The following is a 22,940-nucleotide window of genomic DNA, read 5'->3' on the forward strand; positions in this document are numbered from 1 at the left end:
CAGGAGAGCAAGCAGACAGTCTCACCCTGGCATCTAAATCTAGAAAGAGAATTCTGGAACTTCCCAACTCCTGGCTTTTTTTTTTTCTTTTTTTATTAGTTGGAGGCCTGGCTTTTTTCTTAATTAAAAAAAAAATTATTTTTGGCCACACTGTATGGTGTGCAGGGTCTCAGTTCCCCAACCTGGGACTGAACTTGGGCCACGACAGTGAAAGTGCTGAATCCTAACCACTAGACCACCAGGGAATTCCCCCAATTCCTGGCTTTTTTCAGTCTGGTTGGATTCCTCTTCAAAGTTTCCCAAAATTCATTTCCTGCCTAAGTCTGTCAAAGTTTGTTCTTGTTCCTTAGAACTAAAAGGCACTATATGAAATGAGCTGCTTTGCTGTGGAATGGTCAGTACTTCCTCAGGCAGAAAAAGTCCTATCAAGGAAAGAGTCACACCGAGTTGCACTGTCTTCGAAAAGAATATTAAAGATGTAAGGAAAAGCACTGAATCAGCAAGGAACACAAAGCACCAAAGTAATGCTAGGCTGGGATGAGGAAGCCTCTGTCTTCATGTCCAAGTAATAGCAACTACAGGAGAAACCTGGTACTAAGATCTCTTCTTTCAGTTGCTACCATTGGACGTGTTGCATATGTTGCTATCCTTTTGGGCCAATAACCACACTCGTGCATTTGATGAGATTTTATTTTCAGAAAAAAGGCAGGATTCATTTCAGTCTGTCCAGCACATCACAAAAACAAAGATTTTTAAAAAAAATCAAGAAATTTCACCTTTATCTGTAAAAGTCAAGCTATGCTGTTACATACAGCCAAGATTGTAAGCATACAAATGTCATTAAGTCTACTGAATCTTATTCACCAGTACCCACAAGAAAAAAGGCAAAATTTTGTCCTCCTGAAAAGGTGGGCACTTTTTAGCAAACTGATAATGCTTCTGAAAGCCTCAGCATTTGTGATGATGCTAATAGCCCTTACAAATGTATTTTACACAATCTGTGCTGACTCAGCTAGGAGCCTACTGGCTGTGTGTCGGCAGGTAAACACATCCCGGCAGGCCTGCTACTGTTCATGATGACGTTTGCAACTTTCAAATCCTAACCCCAAAGGCCCCTCCTGTTCCAGTCACTCATTATACATACACACATGAAGAGTGTTCCTACCAGTAACAGTTAAAATAAGCATACTTAATAACTGCAAGTCATATGTAACACAGAATATTCAAATGTTTAGTTTTTAACTGTGTGTGACAAAGCCAAGACAGTCTACCATGTCAATAGAAAAGGTAGGCAGTGGAAGGGAGAGTTATAACATGCTGTTCATTTATGCTACTGAGTTTTTCTAGCGAAAGACAGCAAAGCCAATACAAAATTGAGGGACAGAGGAAAACAGATTTGAGCCACTGGTACCTCTTGAAAGACAAACCTTGTGTTTCCATGCTCTGCCATCTGGAAAGCTTACCTCCTTCCCAGGCAGCTGAGAATACAACAGTCATTCCCACTACTCTTCTTTAAGAATTTCATTGTCCCTGACTGACAGCCCACATCTGAAAGATGCATCATGCCTACCTGAATACAGGCGCCATGAAAGGCGAGCATAAAGCATTCCTTCTGAGAGAGACTGTTGAAAAGGAGACCCTTGCCCCAGCTGCCCCAAGAAAGTACTGATCATGCTAATTACATCCAAGGAACCAGAGGGAAATGTCTAAGGATTGCAGAGTAGCTACTCAAGCTGTCCCTGCAAAGCTGGCCCCACGAAGTGCAGAGTAAGAAGCATGTCAACTCACTCAAATTACATGCGGTTCACTCTTAACTTTTTTCAACTCAAACAGGTCTTCTCTGCCAACAGGACTGGTCTTCAGAGTCTTTCTGAGTTCCTCTATTATTCAAGTTGCTCAAGCTAGTTTTAGTCTTTCCCAACAAGATCCAGTTGGAAAACAAAAAGCCTATGGAACATAGCATCACATGAAGGAAGGAATATATAGAAACAGGACATTCAGGAGAAGCCCTCCTGGCATAGATTTAGAGATAAAAGCGGCAGACTGCCACTAGCAACAGAGTGACCAGCAGTGGTGTCTTCTCGGATATACTCGTCCCGTCACTTTTGTTACACAGGTTCTTCTGGCAGCAGTGATACTGGAGCTGCTTCTCCCCTAAGCTGCTTGCAATGAACTCAAAATTGCAATCTTGATACCTCCAACACTGGTGGTAAAATTTTAGCGGCACTGTGGGAAAACACACACATACAAGGATAAGCAATCAAGCAGGTAAAGCTCTATACTTGTCTTTGAATTCTCCTATCTGGCTAAAAAGATGCAGGAGCCAGCTCTGAATGGAATCTCTCCATAAAGCCAGAGTCTCAGCAGAGCCAGAACAGCTGTGTGTGCATAGGAGGCAACAGGCAATCATATTAATGTTCGAGATTTACCAAGATTTTTAAATGCCCTCTTTGATTTGGCAATCCCACTTCTAGGCTTTCCTCTCTGAATGACTTGAAAAAAGGGTTAAGATACATGCTCAAGAATGGTCACTGCACTATCTATAGCAGCAAGAAACTAAAAGACAGCCTGTTAACAAAAAAAAAAGCATCTGAATAAATTATGGTAGAGGTTCCCCACAACAAAGTTTCATGCAGATAAGGAATGTCATAGGACTATGTGTGTTGACATGGGAAGTTTTAGTTTCTTTAAAAAAAAATGCAGAAAAAATAGATAAATAGGACTTCATCAAAATTAAAAACTTTAGTGCTTCAAATAAGGAACACTTTAAAAAGACAAAACCCACAAAAGGAAGAAAATGTTGATAAATGACACATCTGAGAAGAGTGAAAGACAACTGAACAATAAAAAGACAACCCTATTAAAAAATGGGCAAAGGATATAGATACTTCAAAGATATACAAATGACCAATAAGTGCATGAAAAGATGCTCAATATCATTAGTCATTAAGAAAATACAAATCAAAACCACAATGAACATCAATTCATACCAACTAGGGTGGCTGTAATCAAGAAACTGGAAAATAATTAGTGTCATGGAATATTAGAACCCTCATATATTGCTTGTGGAAAGGTAAAATGGTGCAGGTATCTCGGAAAAGTCTAGTATTTCCTCAAAAGGTTAAAAATAGCTTTCATATGACCTAGTAATTCTACTTCTAGGTAAATACATCACCCAAGAGAACTGAAAACTATGTTCACACAAAAGCTTATATACCAATGATCATAGCAGCATTATTCAAAACAGCTAAAAAGTGGAAACAACCCAGATGTCCATTAACTGATGAATGAATAAATAAAATGTGGTATATCCACCTAATGGAATATTATTTGGCCATAAAAAGGAAAAAGGTACTGTGATATATCCAATAACATGGGTGAATCTTAAGAACCTCATGCTCAGTGATAGGAGCCGGTCACAGAGGACCACAACATTTTATGGTTCAGTTAATATTCAGAACAAGCAAATCCATGGAGACAGAAGGTAGATTAGTAGCTGCCAGGGTGTGTGGGAAGGAGGAATGGGCAGTGACTGCTAATAGGTATGGGGCTTCCTTCTGGGACCATAACAATGTTATGAAATTAGACAGTGGTGATAGTTATACAGACTTGTGAATATACTAAAGACCACTGAATTATACACTTTAAATTGAACTTTGGAACTGAGATATGTGAATTCCATCTCAAGAGAAAAAAGCCTAGATGCAGAGCAATATGTAGAATGTGGTCCACTTGTATAAATCATACGTGTGGGGCTAAATACATTAATTTTCTCTGGGAAGAATTCCCAAGGAATTTAACAGTGTTACCTTCACAGAAGACTATCTTTCATTTATATATTTATTATATTTATATGTGGATTGAGATTTAAACTAAAGTCACTGGATGAATTTATTTCCAAAATATTTTAACTTCCTTTAAAGATCATTAGACTATTCAGTAACACAGGAAAAACTTTCCAAAAGAATATGCAGTTGTGGTTCTAATTTTTACACAACAAAGGAAAATAAAGGCCAAAAGTATCTATGCCAAGTATCTTATACTGGCATATATAATTAGATAAACTATGTTAAGTGGAAAAAAAAAAGTGTTGAGAGAGAAGAATTATCTTAGATTTTCCTCTTCAAAAGTTACAGTATGTGCTAGATGCTAGGGACACACAGACATATCAATAGAAGGCTGGTGCTTGCCCTGGCATCCCTTTCTTTTCTTCTGTGTTGGAAAGATAAAAAATACAGATGCCTATTTTTTTACGTAAGGCTTGTAACTAATTTATCCAACTGCACTCACAGTTCAGAACAAAAACCCCTAAGTTAATAACTGCAGGTTATAATTGTTCTGTACTCCCCTTCAGAGATGAGGTGCTGGGCTGGATTTTAATGAAGTTTGGTCAAGTGGAAGAGGCCAGAACAAGTGTTTCAGTGACTCTGCTTGTTTGGGTCATAAGCATTTAAGAGGCTGCTTCTAAAACTGTACTAAAAATACTGTTGAATAGGACAAGTTACTGCCTTACGTAATAATAATCAGACACTGGAACTAGGAAGGCATTAAAGCCACCAGAATATTAATTTGGGAAGCCTAACAGCTTGAGGAGGGCAGATTAATTCTGTCCTAATTATTCATTAATAAATTAGTCATTTATTAATAACTGCTACCAATTAATCACATACTACTTATCCTGGTGGCTCAGAGGTTAAAGCGTCTGCCTGCAATGCGGGAGACCTGGGTTCGATCCCTGGGTTGGGAAGATCCCCTGGAGAAGGAAATGGTAACCCACTCCAGTATTCTTGCCTGGAGAATCCCATGGACGGAGGAGCCTGGTGGGCTACATTAGTCCATGGGGTCGCAAAGAGTCAGACATGACTGAGCAACTTCACTTTCACCTGTCCTGCAGTGAGCCAAGCATTTTACTTGAATGATCTTATCTGCATAACAACCTTACAAGGGTGAGCTTCTCACCAAAGCCACTATCAGAATGACCTGAATAAAAGTGGATTACATCAGTCACTGGAATGTTGAAGGTTCTCTATCTGGGCACAGCCTCTCTGCCCTTTTTGAAGATTTGGTTCAAGTCTGCTTTTACCAAGGAATAGTCCCCAATTGACTTAGGGACCCTTAAGTATGTCCCTTATTTGAAAGGCCATTTCAGCAATGATTGCTTGACACTGTCATCAGAAGCTCTGCCAGACTCCAAGTACATGGTTTATTCTTCCAGGACCTAGCCAGGATGCCAGTAAACAGTGGCTGAATTAATACCCACCTGTCTCTCTTCTAGATGGCATCTGCATAGCACTATCATACACATTTCTCCTCTAACTGCCCTACTGACCTTGGGAGATAAGTATTCCCATTTCACAGTCTGGGGGTGTGAAATCTGGTTAAATAACTTCTCCAACGTATGCTTGGCCTCTGACTCATGTTTATGACAATGTGTACTCTGCCTCTCCCAGGCTGATGTCAGAGCTGGAGGGGGATTTAGATGCTCCGTTAGTATCTGCCTTACTGTAAGGTCTGAGTATCTATATTTCAAGAACTGCTGCTACCACATGTCTAGTTGAAGTTTTGGGACATATGTTCATGAGAAGAAGGAAATTATTACTTAAGATTCACATCATCCTTAAAAAAAAAAATTGTATTTTAGAGTTTTAGATTCACAGCAAAATTGAGCAGAGTTCCTATATAGCCCTCTGACACCCCCAGCCACGACCCTAAACAACCTCCCTCACTATTAACATCTCCAACACCTCCATGTGTTGCAACTGATGTCATCATGATCACCCAAAGTCCATAATTTACATTTAGGTTCCCTCTGGGTGTTGTATATTCTATGGGGTTTGACAAAACATATGATGTGTATCCATCGCTATAGTATCATACTGGTTGCCCTAAAAATCCTGTGCTCCACCTGTTCATGCCCCCCTCCTCCCCACTTAACCCCTGGCAGTCACTGTCCTTTTGATTATCTCCTTAGTTTGCCTTTTCCGATATATGTCGTTGGAATGATAACTGTACTTAGCCTTGCCAAAGTGACTTCTTTCACTCAGCAATATGCAGTTTCCTTCATGTCTTTTCATGGATTGATACCTCATTTCTCCATTCTCTGGAGGTACCACCATTTATTTATCCATTCACCTACAAAGGGGCATCTTGGTTGCTTCCAAGTTTGGGCAATTATGAATAAAGCTGCTATAAACATCCATGTGCAGGTTTTTTGTATGGACCTAACTTTTCAACTCATTTGGGTAATGAAATCAAGGAATGCAATTGTTGAATCTATGGTGAGGGTACGTTTTGTTTTTTAAGGAACCGCCAAACAGTCTGTACCAATTTACATTCCCACCAGCAGTGAACGAGAGCTCCAGGAGCTCCACACCCTCACTGGGATCTGCTGTAGTCGGTGTTTTACATCCTGGCCCTTCTAATAGATGTGCCTCACTGTTTACATTAACTGTTTTTAGGTGTAACAGTTCATTATAAGATGAGTAAATTCTGGGGATCTAATGTACAGCATGGTGACTGTAGTTAAATAATGTGGTTAGTTGCTCAGTCTTATCCAACTCTTTGCGACCCATGGACTGTAGCCCGCCAGGCTCCTCTGCCCATGGGGATTCTCCAGGCAAGAATACAGGAATGGGTTGCCATGCCTTCCTCCAAGGGATCTTCACAACCCAGGGACTGAACCTAGGTCTCCCATATTGCAGGCAGACTCTTTACCATCTGAGCCACCAGGGAAGCCCATGAATACTAAAGTGGGTAGCCCATCCCTTCTCCAGGGGACCTTCCCAACCCAGGAATCAAACTGGGGTCTCCTGCATTGCAGGCAGGTTCTTTACCAGGGAGTTAATAATATTAGATTGTCTATTCAAAACTTGCTTAAGAGAATAGATCTTAAGTGTTCTCATCATACACAAAAAGGTAATAATGGGAAGGGGTGAATGTATTAGACTGTGGTAATCACTGCAGATGGTGATTGCAGCCATGAAATTAAAAGATGCTTACTCCTTGGAAGGAAAGTTATGACCAACCTAGACGGCATATTAAAAAGCAGAGACATTACTTTGCCAACAAAGGTCTGTCTAGTCAAGGCTATGGTTTTTCCAGTGGTCATGTATGGATGTGAGAGTTGGACTGTAAAGAAAGCTGAGTGCCGAAGAACTGATGCTTTTGAACTGCGGTGTTGGAGAAGACTCTTGAGAGTCCCTTAGACTGCAAGGAGATCCAACCAGTCCATCCTAAAGGAGATCAGTCCTGGGTATTCACTAGAAGGACTGATGCTGAAGCTGAAATTCTAATACTTTGGCCAACTCATGAGAAGGGTTGACTCACTGGAAAAGACCCTGATGCTGGGAAGGATTGGGGGCAGGAGGAGAAGGGGAAGACAGAGGATGAGATGGCTGGATGGCATCACCGACTCGATGGACATGAGTTTGAGTAAACTCTGGGAGCTGGTGATGGACAGGGAGGCCTGGCGTGCTGCGATTCATGGGGTCGCAAAGAGTGGCTATGACTGAGCGACTGAACTGAATCATTTCACACTTTAAATATATACAGTTTTTATTTGTCAATTATACTTCAATAATGTTAGAAAACAATTAAAATGAAAGTTTAACCATTTAGGTAGGAAACAATAGGATTAGAGAGCTGGAAAAAAAAATTTGAATTTCACTCTACTTCCCTCTTCCCTTCTCTCCACCTCTACCATCCAATATACCCATTCTGTCAAAAAAAAAAACACAGGCAGGAAGAACTTACTGCTGGCAGGACAGAGATCTGAGCTCAAAGCTTCTAACTGCTATTCTAAATACTTACTCTACACATAATACTGCCTTTATTATCTCATTGGGAAATTATACTTTTTATCGTGGCGGTCCAAGAGACAGATGATCAGGGTTAAGAAGTAGGTCTCTGTGTTTGTAGATAACTGGTGCTCAAATATTTGTGGAATGAATGGCTGTTCTCTCTGGGGGCCTCATTGTACTTTCTACATTAGCAATGAATCAACGTGGGCTTCCAGGTGAGGCAGAGGAACTGTCTCCCTACAGAAACAAGGACCTCACACGCAGGCCTTGGAATTAGAGCTGCATTTCAGGAACTGGTACCAAAGTTAAAAGATACTCCTATTATTTACACAGGAGAATTCTAATTCATCCTGACTTACTGAGAGATTTTTCCTTTCTGGGGAAATCAATCTCCCCCTTCTTTCTATCAGGTTTTTCCGTGCTTGTGGGTCTCCCAAAACTTTTCTGAGTTTACCTGATGTGATCAACATTCTTTGAAGGATGCTGGGAAGAATCTGCATAGAGAGTGTGAGTGAACTAACTTGGAGGGTGTTTTGATTTTTGTCTCTTAAGAGATCGAAGTTGAGGGGTTTACCTTGTACCAAGGTAGACCCTGAAATAGCTGCTCCTCGCCTCACAGTATCTTTTCTACATGTCAATTCAATCCAGAACCACACCCAGCAAGAGTGGAGGGCATGATGTGGCTGGTTTCTTGCCTCTGCCCACCATTTCCTAAATTTTGTTTTAATAGGATTTATGGAAGAGGCAATTCCATAGTATAACCAATTTGGAAAATGCAGATTTGACAGACCTTGCCAATGCTGGCCATTGCCCATCCCAAGCCCATGAGTGCCTTGCTCTCTGAGGCCACCGAGCCGCGGTATCTGCTTTGCCTTTCTTTGGAACACCCTTCCCTGCTTGGTCCTCTTACTTCCTATTTGTCCGCTGAGCTCAGCTTGAGTCCCCTTAGGACTCTGCATATATTAAATTCCCCTGAGAATGATACACGAGTATAAGTAAATAAAGACATCTGTGACAGCTACACAAGCCTCTCACAAGTTTCATTGTCTCCTTTCTTCATCTTTGTATCTCCAGCTCCTAGCTCAGGCTCTAGCACATGGCAGGCTCTCAAAAGTTTGGGAGGCAGCCAGTGTAGGTGTTATGAGAACAAGTGTTGGAACTGGATGGATTTCCCTATTCAAATCCTGAGCTGGTTTCCTTGACCTTAGCGTGTTGCTTAATCTGAATCTCAAGTCTCCTTGTTTACCAAATGGGAATAAAATATTACCCCAAGTGGTAGATGGAAAGTGTTAAATTTTTTAAAAAAAGGAAAAACAAAACAAAAACGAATGCGAAGTGCTTAGTGTCGTATGCAACTGGTGCTATTAAATGGTAGCTATTACTTATTGAATACAAGTCTAACAAAAAAGAAGGTGGCACGGATTTTTTCCCAGGCCCTCTTCATCCCATTACATCAGGCAGAGAGGGGAGGGGGAGGCTCTCACCAGCCTTAGCGTAGAGACAAGCATCTTGATTCTGTGAACAGTTGATGGCTGTAGCGCAGTCCATTTGGTTAACACAGCTGTAGCACTGCAGGCTGTGACCTGGAATCGGGAAGAATGACCGTCAGGACCTGGTAGGTGAGCAGGGACTCACGCTCCTGGCAGCAGAAGCAAGCCCACCGTCTCCAGTAGTGTGGGTCAGAGTGGGATGCCTTCCCACACAAACCTGCAGCAGACATAGTTTTTGAAGTTCAGACTATCATTCCAGCAGTGGTTTTCCAGACCCTGTGGCATGTGCAAAGGGAATGTCCAGGTTTCAAAGCCCATTTAATTGTGCAATTGAGAATCCTTCTCCTACTTTCAACCAGAAGTGATTAATTGTCAGGGAATGTTTGATGGGAGGATTCCTACATGCTGTCTCTCATGAGTCCTTTGTCCCTCTTCAAGGGGAACAGCACGCTGCTCCCAGGGTGATTAAACAGCTTAATCTCCTTCCCCCTTCTTGAGATATGGATTGTCTCCCGACCTTGTGACTAACATTACCCCTTGTTCCCTTGGTAACGTTTGCTGTACTTTTGGTTTTCTGATCTCTATCATTCCCAAAAGAAGTTTCTTATACTGCAGCCTATATATACTCATAGAAAAATCATTAAAGCACCTTTGCTCCATCAGAGCTTAGGTCCCCGGGTCTTTTTTGTCTCTTTCTCTCTCTTTTTCTCTCTCTCTCTCTCTTTTTCTGGCTGACTCTCTGGAGCGTGGAGACCCGTCGTACTCACTTTTCTGCCCGGGCTTCTAAGACCCCCTCGAGAGGGCGCCTGGTGCCTTCATGAGCGATGCAAGTCCTGTATCAAGGACTTTATTGGTCCTCTGCGTAAACCAAGGGATATCAGCCTCTTTCTCTCTTTCACTTTCTTATCGTCGACTCCGTACCACAAGGTTCCGGTCCATTAAAGGACCCCAACAAATGGCGCCAAGGAACAGGGACACTGGTATACGTGGCATATCGGGCAGAGTGACTCAGGGACCTATTGAGGTTGGTAAGTACTAAGGCATGGGTTAAACGGCTGGCCAGCCCCATTATTTTTCTACTTTACTTCACCATTTGTTTAAATTTCAGGAACTTCTGGCTTCACGGCAATGAATAGAGGCTTATCTTCAAACAGTAGTTGAACATAATCCTTAGTTTCCTGATAAATGCAGTTTTGATTTAGAAATCTGGCTCCAGGTCAAAGAAAATGTTAAATGAGCAGCCAAACAAGGAAAAAATATTCCAATTGATCCCTAGCCCCTATGGGCTCTTATTAAAGCTGTAATTCTGCCATTTCAAGGTACATTCTAGCCCTTCCAATATTCAGCAACAGACAGAACACTTATTACATAAATATAAATTAAATGATTAAACTTTACAAAAGGCCCAATTAAAACAATACAAAATATCTCAAAATTTTCTTATTAGCCCTGCCCCGGCTGCTCCAAATGCTTCTTCTCTGCCAACAGTCGCAACTCCAAGTCTCTCATTTGTTGGAACCCAATGAAAAGTTATGCTAATTTTTAAACTAGATTAGAAGCTGCTATTTCCCATGCTGTAATCGGAGAAGAAACCAAAAAACAGCTAGAGAAATTACTTGCTTATGAGAATGCAAATCAGAAATGTCAAAGAGCTATAGCTGCAATTTGTGAGACCAAAATTATTATTGATTATTTGAAAGCTTGTCTCAATCTAGGATCAGAAACTCAAAAGATGCAAATGCTGGTTGGCTGCTACCTTTAGAAAAGGAAATGAAGGATGCTTTAATTGTGGAGATGAAAATCATTTAAAAAGGGACCGCCCTAAGAAGGCTAATAAAATACCAAAAAATTTGCCCTCGCTGCCATAGAAGAATGCACTGGGCCAAAAGTTGTAAATTTAAATTTGATATTGATGGAAAACCTATTCCAGGGAACTCCAAACAGGAGCAAATTCTATCCTTTCCCTCAAACCCTCAACATCCGGCAGTGCTGCCGTCGACATACCAGCCCTAAATGATTTTTTCCTTTACCCTCAAACAGTCCCTACTAGCGTGCCTACTGGACTTTTTGGACCCCTGCCCCCACAAACTTTTGGTCTTTTGCTTGGCCGATCTAGTCTGACTTCTAAAGGAATTACTGTTCACCCTGGAATAATTGATTCAGATTATAAAGGAGAGATTCAAATTCTGATGTCATCTCAGATTCTATGGCAATTCAAAAAGGGGGACAAAATTGCTCAATTACTTCTTTTACCTTACATTTCTATTAATTCTTCTAATAATGTACGGACAGATGGGTTTGACAGTACAGATCAAAAACAATCTTTGTGGACATCATTAGTATCTGAGTATGCCCAACCAAATATAAATATCAAAATTAATGGTAAAAGATTTTCTGGTCTTCTTGACACTGGATCTGATATTACTATTATTTCCAAACATTTATGGCCCAAATCCTGGCCTGTACAAAAGGTCTCTTGCCAAATTGCAAGAATTTCTCAAACTAAAGTACAAGAAGTTTATCAAAGTGTTCAAATATACTCATGTGAGGGACCAGAAGGCTAACCTGCAACATTAAAACCTTATGTGATAAATGTACCCTTTAATCTAATAGGAAGGAACTTACTTATACAATGGCAAACTCAGATATACATTCCACATTTTTCCTAGGGGCCACTGCTCATTTAACAAACAAAACAATTATTAAAATAACTAAAAAAAATCATGAGCCTATTTAGACAAAGCAATGGCCCCTTATGAAAGAAAAATTACAAGCTACTAAAAAACTTATAAACACACAATTAAAATTGAAACATATTGAAAAATCTTGCTCTTTTTGGAACTCTATTTTTGTTATAAAAAGGAAACATAACAAATGGTGTCTCTTAACAGAGTTTAGAAAAGTTAATTCTTTCATGAAACCTATGGGTACATTGCAACCAGAGATCCCATCACCTATTACTATTCCTCAAAATTGGCACATTATTATTACTGATTCACAAGATTGCCTTTTAAATATACCTTTACACCCTTTAGACCGGGAGAGATTCACTTTCTCTCTCCCTTATCCTAATCATATCGGGCCTCATAAAAGATTTCAATAGACTACGTTACCTCAAGGTATGCTTAAAAGTCCTGCTACTGCTGCTGCTAAGTCACTTCGGTCACGTCCTACTCCATGCGACCCCATGGATGTCAGCCCGCCAGGCTCCCCCGTCCCTAGGATTCTCCAGACAAGAGTACTGAAATAGGATGCCATTGCTGTCTCCATAACAGTCCTAGTATTTGTCAAAATTTTGTAGCCAAGCTTTACTTCCTATGTGACAATTCCCTCATGCATATATCATTAATAATATACTATAGCTACAAAAAAGAAAAATGATATTTTTGACACTGAATGGCTATGATATTCTTTAGACTCCAGAAAAAACTGATGAAAATAAAATCTTTTTTGAAATTGCAAAACCAGTTCTTCTTGCACGTGCAGTTAAGAAAAGGTTAACTTGTTAAAATATTTTTTTTTGAGCTCCAGTTCTGCCTAGGAAACAAAAATAGGCCTAAGAAAAAACCTTAAGTTAACTCTTATCATGTCCTTGGGATACACAGCCCACTCTATCTAGGACTCCAGCCATTAACAAATTGGTGGAGCTCAAAATAAATAAATAAAACAAAAGGATATTTTAAATTTCAAACGGAGAACTATGCCTATGTATCTAAAATTTTCTATGTCTCAATGTATGTCTTTGTTTTTGGATAGTGTGGAGTTAATGAGCTCTATTTGGATGCAGCTTACATGAACTGAAGGGTGTTCAATGTTGGGTATAATGTTTATTTAAATGTGAATGTGATTTAAATATAATTATTTGTTAATCTAGTTGGGACATGTCTTGAGTCATCAACATTATATAATACTTTTATTATGCCTTGGTTTAAGGTAAACTAAGTTTGTCAACAAAAAGGTAACTCTTTATATATATATACACAAATATATAGATGAGATAAAAACTTTTAGATAAGCTCTTAGAAATAATTGTATTTTTGATAGAATGATCTATTATCTATAATCTGGAGCCATCTCTTGGGATTGGAGTGACTTAGGTTTCTAGAGTTGTGCTGAACTAAGTAGTAGAAGTTTTTGAATGGCTGGGTCATTTCCAAATGAAGTAGGATTTTGAAGCGTTAATTGCTGAACATTGGCTTACTCTTAAAAGGGGTTTTTCTTGCAGAAGAGCTGAAGAGATTTTGAGCTGTTAATGAATATAAATATATATTTATACAGGAATGGATATATATATAATATAATATGATTTGAGAAATATGTTCAACGGTCTATAAAATGCTAACATACAAGACATTTCATGGTTGCTATAGAAAAGTAAAATATATGCTTTTAATAGAAAGATATAAGAAATGGCAAATAAAATGATGAATACAAAAATATTTTTTTAATTGTTGAAACATTATAACATTATAAACATTATAAAATAAAGTGGTATTTACAGAAGCTTTACTAGACTAGTTTTTCATTGTCGTTCTAGCTACAGCAAATGTTCTTTTTCCAAATTAAACCAAATTAAAAACAAGAGAAAAATTCTGAGAAAACAATATTTAACAAAATTAACTTTGGTCAACAGATACATTCAGACTACAAATATATTAAAAAATACAGCTGAAATGCTTGGGTGGATCACAATGAAAACCACAAAGTATGGTATGTTTATTTGAAATAAACATTACATTTGTTTATTATGCTATCATACTTTGTTTTGGCCTTTTAACTTTTAAAGATATTTAGTGCTAAAATTTTAAAAAGGCTTATAACAAATGAAGGAAAATTTTATGGCAAATTGATGTAACTCATTGTCCTGAACTTTCTTCCTCTTCCTTCTTACATGTCTCGATCAATACAAATTCTTCTTTTCTAGGGTCAACACCTCTCTAAGTTAAGACTACACAACATGTTATAACCCATCTATCAACTTACTTCACGATAATGAGAACACCTAATTCTATAAAAACAATGACTCTGCCTATATTTCTAAGCAGGTCAAACAATTTTTTCATTCATTCTCTATTAAACAGATTGCAGACATTCCTTATAGTCCACAAATGCAAGACATGATTGGACAAACACATTACACACTGTAACTGCAAATATAAAATTAAATAAGAGAAAATACACAGGAACACTTTTGTCTTCCTTGTCCAGAGCAAACTTTGCTAGATTCTGGTGTAGTGTAATCTTTAAGCCTATAACTATTGTTGGTGTGACTATTTCTGTTCCCAATGTGTAGGATTCTTAAAGCAGGGCGAAAATGGCATTAAAAAAAAAAAAAAAAGACACCATTTCCCGAATGGATTATTTGTTCCTAAGAATATCAGAAATGTGGAATGTCTGCCTTCTTTTCAGGTCTGTCTTGGAAGTGTAGTCATCCTCTTTAACACACTGAACAGTGAGATTCAACAGTTGCTAAGCTGCATTTCTTTTTCAAGGACAAGGTCAAATATATTTGGATGTGAGCAACATTTCATTTGTCAAGTTGTTCTGCATCACCTTTTCAATAATTTCACTTAGGAAAAAATATTTGAATGGTTACTCCTAATCCTTTGCCCCAAATAACACAAACCACAGCCTAATACCAGTCCCAAACAGATTTCTGAATGATTTTTTTTTTTCTTTTAGACTGAAATATTTCCTAAGAATGTTTTCATCATTATTGCTTTCCTCTCTTTTTATAACTATTGTTAATATAGCCTTATTTGTTTTAAAGTTTTTAAACTTACCACAAAGAGATGTTTTGACAAAAGCAAAAAACAAACAAACAAAAAAAGAATTTTTTAAACATTATAGGACACCTCCTTTCCTTTGCCCATTTGATATCAAGACGGGTTAACTAATCAATAGAAATCTAAGAAACTAATCTTACAGGGAAAGGATATGCTTCTATTTCTCCAGATAGATCCAACGAGCTCACATGACTTCCTCTTCAGAAGATTCAACCTACGGGGGCCCCCAGCATTCAGACTAGAGATGAAACAGCAAAAAACCCAGGAAGAAAGAATTCCAATATAAGCCATGGCGACATTAAAAATTTCCAAAAAACGCCACACTCGACGTCACCGACCTTATGATCTCCCTACTTGGGGACAGATAAAAACCCTTACTAATTAAACTGAAAACCTGATTTCTCAACAGGGAATGCCTCGGAATCCTAAAAATATTTTTCTTCGCTATGCTTGCTTTGCTTGCTTTTGCTTCCCCCGCTCAGGCTGACCTGATTGATCACACTTACTGGGCTTATATACCTAACCCCCCTTTTTTATTGTAGGTTGTAAAATGGACAGATACAGAACCAATCACATCCACTAATGAGTCAACACATATGCCCCCTCCTTGGAACTGGAGGGGTCCTCTCATCCTGAAGAAAAAGAAAAACTAATTAATATCGTTCCAGGTTATGAAGTCCTTCCTTTATGTATGGGCCCAGCAGAATTATGTATAAACATTAGTCGACAAACTTGGGCTTTCGTCCTGCCTCCAGAAAAGGATTTTCGGACACTACTTGGATTATTTACTGCCCTTCCTTTGTCAGTGAACCATGTTTACACTACTGAAACTTTAGGGAAAGAATTAGGGAAAGAACAAAGAACAACATGCCAAGGGTTTACTAATAAGAACTTTAAATATATTTCTGTTCATTGAGACAAATGTCAGGCCAAACCAGGAAAATTTATAGCTAATCACACAATTGTCAATTGGGAACCCCATAGTATGTGGCTATTGAACTACTCAGATGATATTAACAATACTATGTATGATTATATTACTCAAGTAACATGGAAGGTTACTAATACTACAATGGAACATTACCATGACAGAGGACTTCTTGGCTAGCTTGATGATGGAATGGCGCCCACCTCATCCTCGAATCATCTTTGATAAACAGACTGGGCCTAAACAATGGGACATCTGAAAACTTGCTGCAAACACCGAAGAACTTGGGACTTGGACCAGACATTCCACAGGGACCAATCATAGCTATAGCAATTATTTCTTTCGCTATAATCAATCATATTTTATACAAGCCTGTGTTCCATTTCCTTTTGTTACAGCTATAGGAAACTTACAATTCAATAAGACTATACGTTCTGTAACTTGCATAAATTGCAGATTATGTACTTGTCTTAACTCCTCTATTTACTTAAGATATGATTCTCTTTTAATTCTTCGATCTTGACGTAGTCTATGGTTACCAATAAATCTCCAACGGCCCTGGGAAGAAGGTCCCATGGCTGGACTTGCTTCCCGGTTGCTTACTAAATTGCTCTGGCGATCTAAACGATTCATTGGATGGCTGATTTTTAGTATTTTGGGATTAATAGCCATTTGCACCACTGCTGCTGTCACTGGTGTTGCTTTACAAACCTCTATTCAGACACATAATTTTATTCAAAATTGGACTAAAGATGCCCATACTATATGGGCCACTCAGACTCAGATAGATGAGGAAATTCAAGAAGAAATACAGGAACTGAAAACAGCCATCGAATGGGTTGGAGATCAATTAACAGATGTACAAAAACAGGTGATGCTAAAATGTGACTGGAATTCTACTCAATTTTGTGTTACTCCTGTTCATTTTAATAATAGTGCCTACAACTGGGAACAAATCAAGTTTCATTTACAAAACATACATGATAATGCCTCTCTGAATGTACAGTTATTACAAAAAGAAATATTTGAAACCTTTTCTAATAATCTGCCCTCTTCCATTGATATGGAAACTTTAGCTAAACAATCAGCTGATCAATTATCTGGGCTAGACCCACGTGGATGGTTTCAAAGTCTTACTCATAGCATTGGATCTGGAACCATAATTTTGGTGATTGTCTTAACAATTATATTTGTTGTCTACCGTTCCCTTCATGCAAAGATTGTCAAAACCAAACAAACTCTTATGGTCAGAACTCTTCTTACAAATATTATAAATAAATAAGGGGGAATTGTCAGGGAATGTTTGACGGGAGGATTCCTACGTGCTGTCTCTCATGAGTCCTTTGTCCCTCTTCAAGGGGAACAGCACACTGTTCCCAGGGACTGAGGTCATTGTGTGAGGCAAGCATGAGTCTCCTTTAGTAAACATTCTCCTTAGGACAAAACAGCTTAATCTCCTTCCCCTTTCTTGAGATATGGATTGTCTCCTGACCTTGTGACTAACATTACCCCTTGTTCCCTTGGTAACGTTTGCTGTACTTTTGGTTTTCTGATCTCTATCTTTCCCAAAAGAAGTTTCTTGTACTGCAGCCTATATGTACTCATAGAAAAATCATTAAAGCACCTTTGCTCCATCAGAGCTTAGGTCCCCGGGTCTTTTTTGTCTCTTTCTCTCTCTCTCTCTCTTTTTCTGGCTGACTCTCTGGAGCGTGAAGACCTGTCGTGCTCACTTTTCTGCCCGGGCTTCTAAGACCCCCTCGAGAGGGCGCCTGGTGCCTTCGTGAGCGATGCAAGTCCTGTATCAAGGACTTTATTGGTCCTCTGTGTAAACCAAGGGATATCAGCCTCTTTCTCTCTTTCACTTTCTTATCGTCGACTCCGTACCACAAGGTTCCGGTCCATTAAAGGACCCCAACAATTAATCTGCAATGTTAATAACATGTTGAAAGGCACCCATCAAGAGGATAAACTAGCAGAATTCTATAAACATCTTCTGCAACAAATATGCTCTGACATCACATTCTCATGGACTGATCATCGGTATTTGGTAGCACCTATCTGTGTGAAAAGACATGTTCCAAGATGAAATACATTAAATCTATTACAAATCAGTATAAACACATGAACATTTGCAACTCATGTGATGATGGGGAACACTGACTTTTGAATCAGTGTAAGCAAAATGTTATTCTCCCAGAAATAATTCCGTTTTTATTAGTAGGGCTGTATCATAAATAACTGTACTCAATTATTAATTTTTGAATCGTCAATTAAAAACTTAGAGAAACTTGTTTTCTCTCTTATTTATACAAATGCCTACAAAATACCCTTGGTTTTTGTCTCTTGGCCTGCAAAGCCTACAATATTTACTATCTGGCCCTCTACAGAACAAGTCTGATGGCCTCTGGGATAAGGCATCCTTGGTGTGGCTGTTCCCTGCTGAGGGACTGGCCCATCACCAGAAGCAAACACAGCCAAGGGACGGGCAGCAGCCGTGTATCCTAAACCCATATGGGTGAAGAGTCATTGCACAGAGACACTGAACACAGGGCTGGCTCCTATTAGAAGCAAATGCCTCTGGTTCCCCAGTTTGAAAAATGACTACCACTCTCATTCCGTTCTTAGGATTCCTCTTTGGTGGCTAGACTTAAAGTGTCACTGATTTTCCCTTCTGTTTTATATAACAGTGGTGACAGGACAAAGATGAGTCATATTCCACACACATATTTGGCAATACCCTTATGTATGCGCAAAATTCTCCAAGCCAGGCTTCAGCAATACGTGAACCGTGAACTTCCAGATGTTCAACCTGGTTTTAGAAAAGGCAGAGGAACCAGAGATCAAACTGCCAACATCCACTGGATCATCGAAAAAGCAAGAGAGTTCCAGAAAAACAGCTACTTCTGTTTCATTGACTATGCCAAAGCCTTTAACTATGTGGATCACAGTAAACTGTGGAAAATTCTGAAAGAGATGGGAATACCAGACCACCTGACCTGTCTCGTGAGAAACCTGTATGCAGATCAGGAAGCAACATTTAGAACTGGACAGGGAACAACAGACTGGTTCCAAATAGGAAAAGGAGTACGTCAAGGCTGTATATTGTCACCCTGCTTATTTAACTTATATGCAGAACACATCATGAGAAATGCTGGGCTGGAAGAAGCACAAGCTGGAATTAAGATTGCTGGGAAGAAATATCAATAACCACAGATATACAGATGACACCACCCTTATGGCAGAAAGTGAAGAGGAACTAAAAAGTCTCTTGATGAAAGTGAAGGAGGAGAGTGAAGAAGTTGGCTTAAAGCTCAACATTCAGAAAACTAAGATCATGGCATCTGGTCCCATCACTTCATGGCAAATAGATGGGGAAATAGTGGAAACAGTGTCAGACTTTATTTTTTTTGGCTCCAAAATCACTGCAGATGGTGACTGCAGCCATGAAATTAAAAGATGCTTACTCTTTGGAAGGAAAGTTATGACCAACCTGGATAGCATATTTAAAAACAGAGACATTACTTTGCCAACAAAGGTCCGTCTAGTCAAAGCTATGGTTTTTCCAGTAGTCATGTATGGATGTGAGAGTTGAACGACGAAAAAAGCTGAGCACCGAAGAATTGATGCTTTTGAACTGTGGTGTTGGAGAAGACTCTTGAGAGTCCCTTGGACTGCAAGAAGATCCAACCAGTCCATCCTAAAGGAGATCAGTCCTGGGTGTTCATTGGAAGGACTGATGCTGAAGCTGAAACTCCAATACCTTGGCCACCTCATGTGAAGAGTTGACTCACTGGAAAAGACCCTGATGCTGGGAAGGATTGGGGGCAGGAGGAGAAGGGGACGACAGAAGATGAGGTGGCTGGATGGCATCACTGACTCGATGGACATGGGTTTTGGTAGACTCCAGGAGTTGGTGATGGACAGGGAGGGCTGGCGTGCTGCGATTCATGGGGTGGCAAAGAGTCGGACACTACTGAGCAACTGAACTGAACTGATGAGAAGACATTTTCAAAGATGAAATGTGTAAAGTGTCATAAAAGAATGGCATAGTGAAACCAAGACCAAAATGTGGGTTTTAGCACCCAAGAGCTTTTAGTCCTAAGGCCATATAGCCTGGGTTTATCACCAGGGAGAAGAATTTTCAGAATGCCAGAAGAAAGTGGCTCCTCACTTTCTGAGCACAGTCAGGAGTGAAGCACTCTATAACATCTTAAATGACCACGTCTGCCTTCACAGGTGTGAAATCCCAACTAGCAGAGGACCCTCTGATTTGTGAAGGTTCCAGGTTAAACTTCGAAACATCAGCCTCCCAAACCCCCCCTCCTCCATTTTGCTTGCAGATGATAAGACAGATGTCTGGAGAGGAGGTGTGACTCCATCAAGAACACCCAAAGCACTGCATGCAGCAGCCCCCAGGTCCGGGGCTGGGCTCCGCTGGTCCCCCCTGCCTCTTCTCTGCCAGGCTCAGTGCTTGCCACGCCTGCGTGAGACGGCAGTCACCATAAGGGACAAAGATGCCACTTCTCAACAATCTTCCCCAGCTCCAGAAGTGTGTCCCTCTGATAGAGCAAAGAGTGAAGAGGGAGAGGATATTCTCGCCTTGCGATCCAAGAGGGCCACTTGGAAAGGTTGCCCATGGGAGTACATTTTCTCCTGGCTACAGCCAGAGTTCATTTGGCTTCCTGACAAACCTTCGGACAGAGGAAAGCGAGCTCACCTTTGGAACTTCTGTGAGGCAGAAATATTCACAGCTAACACAGTGTTCAAATATCTAAACTTTCAATCTTCAGAGAACTGCTGTAAGAGGCAGGCTTAAACTAAGATGTTAACTAACTCATCAAAAGGCAGAGTAGCCCTTAAGAGGAGAGCTGGGACTTATACCCAGACGGTCGGTTCTGAAGCCCATGCTTGGTTTGTTTACCATGATGTTCTTCTAACTGTCCTGAGTGAAAAAGAGAAGAAACCAACCATAATCACGGAGGAGACCAGGCCAGGGGCAAGCAATAAGTCAGAGGATGGCTGTTTGATATTCCAGCCACTTAACCAGGATGAAGTGGACATTCTTCACACTCCAACTCCCTCGGGAACGACCTAAGTGCCCCCAAGACCTGTCACAGAATGGCTAATGGCACCAAACCCAAGCTCCATAAACAAATGTAGACTGTTGGAAAGCGGGTGTGACCAGGCTAGTCTTTTAAGACTTTTTTGATGTGGATCATTTTTTAAAGTCTTTATTGAATTTGTTATAATATTGCTTCTGCTTTATGCTTTGGTTTTTTGGCTATGAGGCAAGTGGAATCTTAGCTCCCCAACCAGGGATTGAATCTACATCCCCTGTATTGGAAGGCGAAGTCTTAACCACTGGACCACCAGGGAGGTCTCCCAGGCTGTTCTTATTACAGAAAATTCACTGGGTAGAACTGTGACAATAATGTATGTTGTAACACAGTCACTACATTACAAACCACTTTGGGCTAAGGTCAACAGTGGGGAAGAGGGCGGGGAGGCCATGACTTCTGTCTTGTCTCAGAAAGGGAGAACTTGCTCAAACATGAGCTTAGGCCAATTTCTTCTTTGCTTCAGTTTCCTCAGCTGTAAAACGGGAATAACAGCACTGAGCCCTCAGGGGGATGGCTAAGGATTAAATGAGACAGGGTCTGGCCCAGGCCCTGGTACATAGTAAGTGTTCACCATATGGAAGCTGGTAACACTGTAAGCTCTAAGACACGCTCTAACACACAGATGACTGTACTATTCACTACATGGTGGCTTTCTTTTCTGTCTCCCATCCCTGCTCCTCAAAAAAAAAAAAAAAAATTAGTAATACCAACATAACAGAGGCAGAAAATGACCTCTGATTTGTATAACGAAGCAAAGTAAACCTACCGTTAGAGGTAATGAGTATCTACAGGAAGCGGGGCGGGGTAGGCTGGTGACGGAAATAGGTGCAGACACTTTGATGAAAGGCTTATTTGGGTTTGAATTGTGTCTGCAGCCCTTCAGTGTGATATTTTACAAACCATTTCTTGGGCCTCAGTCATGTCATCTGGAAAGTGGCAATGAACAGCCCCTGCTCCATAGGATGGACATGAGGATTAAATAAGTAGATAGTGTTAAGATGCTGAGAACAGTGATGGGCTCATGAATGCTGTGGGCGGCAGCTGCTGCTGCTATAACCACAGTACCCTCAGCCACAGCAGCGTCACATGGGAGCACCCGGGGCGGCCGCTGAGCTCAGCACTCTGAAGATGGCATGGGTTGGCAGCCCTGGCCGCTGGCAGTGCGAGGGGTGAAACTTAAGAGGCGGTATGTAATCTCTCCCCCACAAAAGCAGCTCTGTCACCCAGGATGAACTGTAACTCAGGAAGGGGCTCTGAGGGCAGGGCTGTAACGTAGGAAGGAGCAGTCATATCACCCTGGACCTGTAACACTGATGGCGAAAGAGCCGAAGCCTGGCCCGGGTCCATGGCACCAGCCTGGTCATCCTGAAGCCTAAGAAAAACTTAGGGCTGAAGCAACCTACGTGACCCAGATCCAAGCCCCTCTGGATCACTCACCTAGTTGGCAGAGGACAGCCAGGAAGAACAGGAGCCCGAGCAGGATGTACCCTCCTTTGCTTGCCATTGCGACCAGCTACAGAGTCTAGAAGGAAGGAACACAAAGCATTGTCACAAACCAACAGGTGATTGCCAGGTGCCTCAGAAACCAAGAGCTGGAAGGTCTGGGGGCTTCAGGAAACACTGCGGTCCCTCTGCAGTGGGAGACCTCAGCTTGCTGAAGAAACACTGTCAGGCCTGGTGGGAGGGGCAGCTGCAGGGAGGCAGAGCATACCATGCTCGCCCCAGCCCTCACCCACGGCAGGCGCGCACCCTTGCAGAAACTCCGTCCTTCTGAGCCTCAGTGGTCACGGCGGAGCAGTGGGACAGCACGATCTGCT

At 40.7% G+C, this 22,940-nt stretch overlaps 1 protein-coding gene across 1 annotated transcript; it reads right to left on the bottom strand.

Annotated features, from left to right (window-relative positions):
* Positions 1–672: 672 nt before the first annotated feature.
* CD59 (CD59 molecule (CD59 blood group)) lies at positions 673–22,666 on the bottom strand. The gene is made up of 3 exons (XM_043908935.1): positions 22,561–22,666; positions 9,284–9,382; positions 673–2,226 (listed from the first exon to the last, which is right to left on the bottom strand). Exons 1-3 carry the CDS (start codon positions 22,625–22,627, stop codon positions 2,024–2,026), a joined length of 369 nt encoding a protein of 122 aa, XP_043764870.1. The 5' UTR covers positions 22,628–22,666; the 3' UTR covers positions 673–2,023.
* Positions 22,667–22,940: the final 274 nt, after the last annotated feature.

This window comes from Cervus elaphus, chromosome 1 (genome assembly GCF_910594005.1).
Source record: "Cervus elaphus chromosome 1, mCerEla1.1, whole genome shotgun sequence".
Classification (NCBI taxonomy): domain Eukaryota; kingdom Metazoa; phylum Chordata; class Mammalia; order Artiodactyla; family Cervidae; genus Cervus; species Cervus elaphus.

What these genes read in the sequence shown, in the direction of transcription:
- CD59 (XM_043908935.1), bottom strand. Translation starts at nt 22,627, where the DNA reads ATGGCAAGCAAAGGAGGGTACATCCTGCTCGGGCTCCTGTTCTTCCTG. An exon ending in GGCTGTCCTCTGCCAACTAG is followed by an intron (nt 9,383 to 22,560) that starts GTGAGTGATCCA and finishes TCCCGATTCCAG; the next exon opens with GTCACAGCCTGCAGTGCTAC. An exon ending in TTGTCTCTACGCTAAGGCTG is followed by an intron (nt 2,227 to 9,283) that starts GTGAGAGCCTCC and finishes GTTTTCCCACAG; the next exon opens with TGCCGCTAAAATTTTACCAC.